Source organism: Syzygium oleosum, unplaced genomic scaffold (assembly GCF_021117445.2).
Source record: "Syzygium oleosum isolate NSW1041296 unplaced genomic scaffold, Sole_v2.1 Sole_v2.04, whole genome shotgun sequence".
NCBI classification, from domain to species: Eukaryota; Viridiplantae; Streptophyta; class Magnoliopsida; order Myrtales; family Myrtaceae; genus Syzygium; species Syzygium oleosum.
In genome coordinates, this window is record NW_026607488.1 from 1,105,521 (window position 1) to 1,115,680 (window position 10,160).

At 42.7% G+C, this 10,160-nt stretch overlaps 1 protein-coding gene and 1 pseudogene across 1 annotated transcript; both read left to right on the forward strand.

Annotated features, from left to right (window-relative positions):
* The first annotated feature begins 233 nt into the window (after positions 1-233).
* LOC115684599 (UDP-glycosyltransferase 91C1-like) lies at positions 234-1,947 on the forward strand. Its single transcript, XM_030609386.2, has one exon. It carries the CDS (start codon positions 449-451, stop codon positions 1,832-1,834), a length of 1,386 nt encoding a protein of 461 aa, XP_030465246.2. The 5' UTR covers positions 234-448; the 3' UTR covers positions 1,835-1,947.
* A 5,445-nt stretch (positions 1,948-7,392) lies between these two features.
* LOC115662341 (UDP-glycosyltransferase 91C1-like) lies at positions 7,393-8,804 on the forward strand (annotated as a pseudogene).
* The last annotated feature ends 1,356 nt before the right edge of the window (positions 8,805-10,160 follow it).

Here is a 10,160-nt window from a genome sequence, read left to right on the forward strand (position 1 = left end):
AACCATCATACTCACTAAAAATTAGTCGGGATGCTCAAGGAGCCGGAAAGACCGCTCCCATCGATATAAAAAAGAACAAAAGAAAAACGAAAAACCCTAAGCAAAGCCAAGAGAAGAAAGAAGAGGCCAAAACGAAGGTGAGCAAAATATGCCATCAGCCCATACGTCAGTTATGATCTTACTATATCATAATTTATATCCACCATTTGACATCGGATCTCCTACGTCACGATGCCTACATCTTCAATTCAAACCCTCGAAAACATTATTTTAATCTTGGTTGAGTACTGTAATGGCGTGCCCCGTAATTCGACCCGGTCCATAAAGCCCCAGAAAAACTCCCACCATCATCTCCAAACAAAGTCATCGTCGTCAACAACTTCACTTCACACTTTCACCTGCAACTGCAATCCTCTCTCTCTCTCTCTCTCTCTGCACACTTCTCTCCATGGCAAGCGAGTCCAAGCGAAGCCTCCACATCGCGATGTTCCCGTGGCTCGCTCACGGCCACATCACTCCCTTCCTCGAGCTCTCCAAGTTCCTCTCCCTCCATGGCCACGCCGTCTCCTTCCTCTCCACCCCGAAGAACATCTCTCGCCTCGCCCGCGCCCGCCCCGAACTCCCTCCCTCCATCCGCCTCGTCTCCCTCCCCATGCCGCACGTCTCCAACCTCCCGAGCTCAGCCGAGTCGACCTCCGACTTGGACATCGACTCCGTCCCCTACCTCAAGAAGGCCTACGACCTGCTCGAGCCGGCCCTGACCCGATTCCTCTCGGGCAGCGGCGTGGACTTCGTGATCCACGACTTCGCCAGCTACTGGCTCCCAGGGGCTGCGGCTCCACTCGGGGTCGGCTCGGTGTTCTTCAGCACCATCAACGCGACCTCGCTAGCTTTCCTCGGCCCGCCATCGGAGCTCATTAGCGGCCGCTGCAATAAGCCGGAGGACCTGACTTGCGTGCCAGAGTGGATCCCGTACGAGTCCACAGCTTGCTTCAGGCTCCACGAGGTGCTGAAGCACCAGCGATGCATGGACGAGGAGGTCTCCGATTTCTGCAGGTTCGGCCACGTGATTGATGGCTGCGATTTCGTGATCGTGAGGAGCTGCCGTGAGTTCGAATCGGAACCGTTGAGCTTGTTGCCAGAGATTTTCCAGAAGCCCGTGATTCCGATCGGGCTAGTGACACCGGCTATCCGAGAGGAGGTTGGAGACGACGATGAGAAATGGAAAGCCCTAAAAAGTTGGCTCGACACTAAGCGCGAGAAATCTGTGCTTTATGTCGCTCTGGGAACCGAAGTGATTTTGAGTAGCGAGTTAATGAACGAGTTAGCTTCCGGGATTGAGAAATCCGGGTTACCATTCGTTTGGGTGGTTAGGAACTGCCCCATCCCGGCCGGGTTCGAGGAGCGAGTCTCGGACCAAGGATTCGTCTGGGCGGGTTGGGCCCCGCAGACTCGGATCTTGGCCCACGAGGCGATTGGCGGGTTCCTGACGCATTGCGGCTGGAACTCGACGATTGAGGCGCTGAGCCGCGGGCTGCCCCTAGTGCTGTTCTCCGGGGGTAGCTCGGACCAGGGCGTGATGGCCCGGTTCCTGCACGAGAAGCGGGTGGGGTTCGAAGTGCCCAGGGACGAGGTGGACGGGTCGTTCATGGGCGACGTGGTGGCTGAGTCAATCCGGCGGGTCATGGTGGAGCGCGAGGGCGAGCCGATAAGGGCAACTGCATGGGCCATGAAGGAGGTGTTTGGCGACACGGAGCTGCAAAACAAGTACCTGGAGGAATTCGCAGGGATCTTAGAGAAAGGTGCCACTAAGGACCAAAAGATGGTGAACTAAATTTGCTAGACGAGTACTGCTAAGTATATCAAATATTGAATATGAATCGATTTAAGATTTGTCACATTCACCTTTTAGATTGATATATATGATATTAACTTTAGCATACCTAATATTATTCGCGCAAATTCGCTATATATGGAGTTTGGAAAAGTTATTATCGGGTCGATCATATATGTTCCAATGAACACAAAAAGTCTAATCATTTCATAAATAGACTTAAGGGAAAAGTACCAAAAAAGTCCTAAACCTATTGCATTAGTACCAATTCGGTCCTAAACATTTTAATTGGATCAATTTAGTCCTAAATCTTTTTACATTTGTACCAATTCAGTCCATCTGGCTAATTTAGGCCCGAAATCACTGACGTGGACGCCGGCCATCCTATGTGGCACGGCCGGCGCTAACACGATCGGCACTAACGTGGATAATTAACACAATATTCAATAGATTAAGTAAAAGTAGAACAAAAGCTACCATTAAAATATAGGCTACGAGCCAAAAGCTACCATTCCCTAGATTTAGAACTTTGTACGCTCAAATGTATGAGGGAGGAGACAGGGAAAAAAATATCAAAACCCGACATTGCGGGCGACCCAATTTAAAATTTGCCACAATTAGAATAAGAAAAATTATTCTAGAAACATAATAATAAAATAATTTATTTGAAGACGACTAAAACATCCTCTCAACACATTGACTAGAAAATTTCCGGGACATATAATTATTTCGCGGAAAATGAATAATTTTGAAAACATTTTCCCATAAAACTAACGTCTATATCAGTTACAAAAATGAATGAACGAAAAATATTTTCATCATGCACTAAAATATTTAGACATAAAATTGTTATCGATAATGAAAATATTTTTCATTGACTAATTATTTAAGGTAATAAAAGCGATTATTTTTAGGCAAATATTTTTCAAATCATTCATTTTTCACGAAACAAATAGTTTAGAGAGAAAGCCACCAGGAGACAAGTACATATGCTTGGCTGTCGGGTAACCTTTGAATGAGAATCCTAGAATTCAATCATAAATATAATGCTAAGCTTGAAATTTTTATGTGAACTTAGATATTTGGTAGAGCTAATGAATAGAATCCCTCATGGAGCTAAAACAGTACGGCTTATATATGGTGGCATGGTGCTATGTATAATTGGAACTAATCTAATTTAACGAAACACGTATACAAAGAAGGCTGCACCATCCATCTGCCATGTGTAAAAATTAGTAAGATCATCACCAACTATTCTAAAAGGTAAAACTAATGGATGAAGGCATAATGTAATATTTAATATTCTCACACGTTAGTTAGATTTTTGCCTTACACTAAAGCATGGTATAATACGGGAGATAAATGAGGGCCCTAACACTAGGGTGCGGTTTAGTAAGGGAGACAAATAAAGAGTCTGGAAACATCTAAACTCAAACTCTCCAGCCCTGATGCCTTGTAAAATTTTTTAGAATCACAGCCAACTACTCTAAAAGTTTAAACCATTAAAAGAAGTCGTGGATTGATATTTAAATATTCTAATACCACGTTGCTTCAACTTCTTCTATATTATTACTTGACAAACCAGGCCCTTTGAATTGATATTCTATTAGTCGAGCGCTAGCACCCCTATAGGTTTAGGCTCTTCCGCTATCAATGAAACCGGACTAGATCCAAGGCCTTGTTTGTTTCATGAAAAATGAATAGTTTGGAAAAAAAAATTAAAAATGATTGCTTATATTGCTTACAAAAATTAGTGAATGAAAAAATATTCTCATTGTTTATGAAAATGTTTCAACATAAATTATTGCCGATAATGAAAACATTTTCCATTTACTAAGCAATACGAACGATCATTTTTAGTAAAATATTTTCCTGATCATTCATTTTTTGTAAAACAAATGGAGCGATAAATTGCAATTGACTCATTTATATGTGGAAAATTACCAAAATAGTTCTAAACATATTGCAATTGTGTCAATTTAGTCTTAAACATTTTGCATTTGTGCCAATTCAATCCATCCCACCAATTTTGGCCGGCCAGTGCTGACGTGGACGCCGGCAGACATTGGTCATCCAGCAAACGTTGACATGGCAAATTTTTTTTTTTTTTTGGATTTTTTTTGTACATGTTCAGTTTAGTCCATTGATTGTATGAAAATGTTCAATGTTGTCCTTCTATTAATTAAATATCAAGGACAACATTAAACATTTTCATACTATCCAGGGACTAAAATGAACATGTACCAAAAGGGACCGCAATGAACAAATTAAAAGTTCATGGATGACATTGCACATTGGGTTAAAGTTCAAATACCACATTGAATAAATTTAAAGTTTATGGACCATTGTGTTATTTACCCTTAGTGCAATGATAGCATTGAATTTTAGATTTATTATACCATTGGCCTCTCAAGTTCTTTCATTTTCCACGAACACCTCTTTGATTCTAGTATCTACTGTCATTTTCGAGCAATATCTCCTCTGCTTCGTCCACGACCACTACCTTGAAAACAACCTCAACCACAATCTTGACTAGTCCCTTGAGTTTGCACAAGATCTCTACTTTGGTCATTCTCATCTCATATGGTCAAACTAGTTTGGAGTACTTATTGACTCATGCTTGTTTCTTCTTAGTCTTTCTTCATGGTCTAGAGAAGAGGTGGTTACCAAAGAGTTCACCATCAACCTCCACAAGCATCTCCATGGATACACATTCAAGAAAAAGGTCCAAACATGTAAAAGATTCGCAAGTTTGCCCAGAAAGCCATGGTACCAATGATGTGAGAGTCGACGAGTGGCTCTGAAACCAATTAAATAAGGATAATTTGAAAGTGAAAACACTCACAACTTAAGGAAGAGAAGGAGATGAATAGGCTTTTTCTTTTTATTTCACCTTAACGAAATGATCACAAGACTTGCCGTTATATAGTCTTATTACATGGCTCATGCTCTTAAATAACTCATAATATATCTTGCATTCTAACAAGATAGATTTATGGGAATTTACAAAACATTAAACTAGACATAAAAATACGAACAGTCACGATACATATACGTAAGACATTCATGAATTTGATGTAATTACTATTAAGCTTTACTACATGTGGATCTTAGTGGTATAGGTACTTGCCCGTTCCAAACCCATTTTAATTACAAGCAAATTATTTGTCGAGGGCAAATCCGTTGTTAGTTATCAATTGTTGTTCTTTATTTATTTATTTTTCAAAGGAAGAAATATGTTTGGATAAAACTAGTGCTCCACGCTTCGAGACGAAAGTTAATTATGGTGCTCCTTAGGAGCTGATTCCTCACCTGGGCCTAGAAATGTTTGGTGGGCCAGAGATGATGTATGCCATTAGCAGTTTTGAACAAATTCATTGGCCAATCATCGGAGAATGCTAATTGGAGCCGTCACCGACGAGAAGACAAAAAGATAACAAAGACAAGCAGACAATCACTGTGTTTCAATATTATACACACCAAAGGAGAAAATGCTTAGCCTCGTTAGATTCTTGATTTTTCCATATTTGATGATGAATCTCCGTTCTAAACAGGGCTTTGCTAGCATAATGGTCTTCGGGCTATTGTGAAAGTAAATAGCATATTGTGAGCCACAAATTCTTAAATGAGTAGATCCCACAATAATTTATAATTTATAATTTTTTATTTTTTTGTTGTTCAAAACAAGCTGTCAATCTCACGGTAGGTTAAGAACTGTCAAATTAGCATTTCTCTTCTAACAACGTCTTTCGCATTGAATGGTAAGATTTATTCATCCCACACTATACTGCTCCAGTTTGCTTTGCTTCCGAGCAGAAGAGGGAAGGAAAGACGGTCCTATATTATATTTTGCTTTCACAGGTCCCTTGCAAAAACTAATAGAACTAACTTAACCATAACCGCAAATTTGGTTACATGAAGCATTGTTCAAGCTTTGCAAAGAACTGCATGCATGGACGAGGGAAGTTGGCACGTAACTCAATTTCGGAAGGAGTTGTGTGATTGGGTGGGGACTTTTCGTGACAAGTTGAGACAACGGGGACAAGAGTGGCCAATCCTCGTTCTCTCTTTCTTAGAGATCAAAACCCATTTCTTCTCTTCTTCCTTAGAATATTCTGTCCAACTTGTTTAGACTTGAATGAATCTCTCAAGAAAATAGAGCAAGAGGGAACTATTAATTATTCTACTCTTGCTCAAATTTTTTTTTATCAATAGAAAATATTTCTTTCATATTTTCAAGATCTCAAGATGATACATGAGAGATTCAAAACAAAAAAAATCACAAACCATAAAGTAAAACAATAAAACACAAATTGTTGTGATAAATACACTCTCATCACACAAAAACATATCTGTCTCACCATCAAAACAGATGGAACGACGGCCGATCACCGAATCTCGCATCATCTTAAATGATGAGCACACACAATAATCTCCTTCTTTAATAGCTATGGCTTGCCCAGTGGACGATGCATGTTTAGGTTCAGCATCCTCAACACCATCACCGTACAGAGACACCAAAAACGAGTTGAACGGACTCCCAAATCTAGATCAAGATCGGGAGAGATTGAACAAGCACAAAATTGCCTCTAAAGAACTCCGAGATCTAAATCTAGATCGGGAGATGAGAACTTTCAAAACTCGGAGAAGTCATGTAATCGCTTCCAATGCAGTATGAACTCACCGTATTCTTCCGCGATCCTGTCGAACTTCTTGGTTTGGAGGATTTGAAGCAACAGGTTAATTCCTAACGATACTGCCAGCAAGCAAAGAAGAGCATCAGTAGCGAGCAAAGAAAAAAAACAAAAAAATATAGAGAAAAACAAAATATACTCCAAGGTCAAATTGGGAGAGAAAATCCCAATTCGAGTTGAGAAGATGGAACCTTCCTCAACCGGGAGTTATTTCTCAGTCGATGTCTCAATTGAGGGAGCTTGGAGTGGAAGAGACAAAAAGGAACTAGAGAGAGATGGGTGAGAAGAGAAAGCGACCAGGGTTTTTCCGTGACACAATACATCTTGACAAATTTTTTGTTCAAAATTCAAAACCACGCATTTACGCGTATTAGTCTCAATATAGACCTCATAGCTTTTACAAAGATTTATTGGTCGTCTTTACATGGTTGGATTTTGCTAACGTCGGCTGACATAATTTTCCCATTAGTCATTGTGCTCAAGGAGCCCGAGAAGATCACTCCCCATGAATGTTAAAAAGAACAAAAGAAAAACGAAAAACCCTAGGCAAAGCCAAGAGAAGAAAGAATAAGCCAAAACAAAGGTCAGGAAATATGCCATCAGCCCATACGTCAGCTATGATCTCACTATATCATAATTTAGATCCACCATTTGACATCGAATCTCCCACATCACAATGCATACATCTTCAATTCAAACCCTCAAAAACATTATCTTAATCTTGGTTACTACTGTAATGGCGTGCCCCGGAATTTGACCCGGTCCATAAAAACCCCAGAAAATCTCCCACCACCATCTTCAAAGTCATCGTCGTCGACAACTACACTTCACACTTTCACCTGCAACTGCAAACTTGTTCTCTCCATGGGCAGCGAGTCGAAGAGAAGCCTCCCCATCGCGATGTTCTCGTGGCTCGCTCACAGCCACATCACTCCCTTCCTCGAGCTCTCCAAGTTCCTCTCCCTCCATGGCCACGCCGTCTCCTTCCTCTCCACCCCAAAGAACATCGCTCGCCTCACCCGCGCCCGCCCCGAACTCCCTCCCTCCATCCGCCTCGTCTCCCTCCCCATGCCGTGCGTCCCCAACCTCCAGAGCTCAGCCGAGTTGACCTCCAACTTGGACATCGACTCCGTCCCCTTACCTCAAGAAGGCCTACGACCTGCTCGAGCCGGCCCTGACCCGATTCCTCTCGGGCAGCCGTGTGGACTACATGATCCACGACTTCGCCAGCCACTGGCTCCCGCGGGCCGCTGCTCGGCTCGGGGTTGGCTCAGTGTTCTTCAGCACCATCAACGCAACCTCGCTAGCGTTCCTCGGCCCGACATCGGAACTCATCAACGGCCAGTGCCATAAGCCGGAGGACCTGACCTGCGTGCCGGAGTGGATCCCGTACGAGTCCACAGCTTGCTTCAGGCTCCACGAGGTGCTGAAGCACCAGCGGTGCATGGACGAGGAGGTCTCTGATTTCTGCAGGTTCGGCCACGTGGTCAACGGTTGCGATTTCGTGATCGTGAGGAGCTGCCGTGAGTTCAAATCGGAGCCGTTGAGCTTGTTGCCGGAGATTTACCGGAAGCCAGTGATTCCAATTGGGCTAGTGACACCGGTTATCCGAGAGGAGGTTGGAGACGCCGATGAGAAATGGAAAGCCCTAAAAAGTTGGCTCGACACTAAGTGCGAGAAATCGGTGCTTTATGTCGCGCTGGGAACCGAAGTGATTTTGAGTAGCGAGTTGATGAACGAGTTTGCTTCTGGGATTGAGAAATCCTGGTTGCCGTTCATTTGGGTGGTTAGGAAATGCCCAGTCCCGCCCGGGTTCGAGGAGTGAGTCTCGGACCGAGGATTCATCTGGGCGGGTTGGGCCCCGCAGACGTGGATCTTAGCCCACGAGGCGATTGGCGGGTTCCTTACGCACTGTGGCTGGAACTCGACTATTGAGGCGCTGAGCCATGGGCTGCCCCTGGTGCTGTTCTCCGGGGGGAGCTCGGACCAGGGCATAATGGCCCGGTTCCTGCACGAGAAGCGGGTGGGGTTCGAAGTGCCCAGGGATGAGGTATACGGGTCATTCACGGGCGACGTGGTGGCCGAGTCAATCCGGCAGGTCATGGTGGAGCGCAAGGGGGAGCCGATAAAGGCAACTGCATGGGCCATGAAGGAGGTGTTTGGCGACATGGAGTTGCAAAACGAAGTACCTGCAGGGATTTGCAGGGATCTTAGCGAAAGGTGCCACTAAGGAGCAAAAGACGGTGAACAAAAATTTGCAAGACGAGCAATGCTAAGTATATCAAATCGCTATATGAAATTGATATGTACGGTAACGTGATTGGTTTTCATCGGACATTGAATATGACTGGATTTAACATTTGTCACATTCACCTTTTAGATTAATTTATAGAATATTAACTTTAGTATACCTAATATCATTCGTGCAAATTCACTATATACGGAGTTCCAATCGACATCAAAAGTCTAATCATTTCACGAATAGGCTAAAGCTTTGCAAACGGCAAGATCTTGATTTTTCCAAAACCCAACAGAAAGAAGCGTCCAAAGAATAGCATCGGCCATTGTGGATGTGGCCAATTAACACAATATCAATGATTAATTAAAAGTAGAACAAAAGCTACCATTAAAATATATGCGCAAGGAATGCATGAGGGCGAGCACTTTTGAACACTCAAATGTACGAGGGAAGAGACTGGGAAAAAATATCGAAACCCGACATTGCGGGCGACCCAATTTAAAATTTGCCACGATTAGCATAAGAAAACTTATTCTAGAAACATAAAATAAAAATAATTTGTGTGAAGACGATTAAGGTGGCGTTTAGTTCAGCATTTGCCAAGCCCTTTGGGGCTCTAAAGTCCCTTAGGCAAATACAAATGATATTTGGCAATATTTTTGAAGGGTTTTGGGGAGATGCAATTGTTATAATTATATTATCTATGATGTGATCCCACATTCAGTTTATTATTGCCCACATTAATTAATTTCATTGATGTTTATTGAGCACATTAAAATACATGATAACTATGATCGCCCAATATTAAAATAGCTATTTTGTTAAAGAAGTTATCTATAAGGATATGTTTGGGGATATAAATAGGTCATCTAAGCCAAACCCTCTCTTAAGCTGAATATCTGAGATATCAGAAAACACATTATCGACATTGAGAGGGCAATTGGCTAGAAACACCTATTGACTATCGCCAAAGCTCCGCGTATAAAGTTCTCGATTTCATCAATGGCTGGAGGTTAGTACAAATTCTTCACATTTCCACAAACGATTTTGATTATGTATGATTTTGTTTATCCATGAATAATTGGAATCTTCAGTATTCCGCTAAATTAATTCTAACAGTCGGTATCAAAGCCACATATGTCTCTGCCTTGATGATTTTTCGTGGGATTTTGAATGAAGAAATTGGCAATTCCAGATAAATTCGGGCAACCCACCACCCGGCTTCGGACCAATACGGTTGCACCGCCATGGGCAACAAAAGCCCTAAGTTAATTTGGCATTAGGTTGATCGCCGGAGACGAATTGGGCGGCGGAAGTCATGGTGGTTAGGGTTTGCGTTTTTGCGAAATTTTAATTAATTCGGGCCAATTTCTTGGCTGTTTTTGCCGATTCT

Bases quoted from the DNA above. Each gene is read 5' to 3' on its own strand.
- LOC115684599 (XM_030609386.2), top strand. From the start codon at position 449: ATGGCAAGCGAGTCCAAGCGAAGCCTCCACATCGCGATGTTCCCGTGG.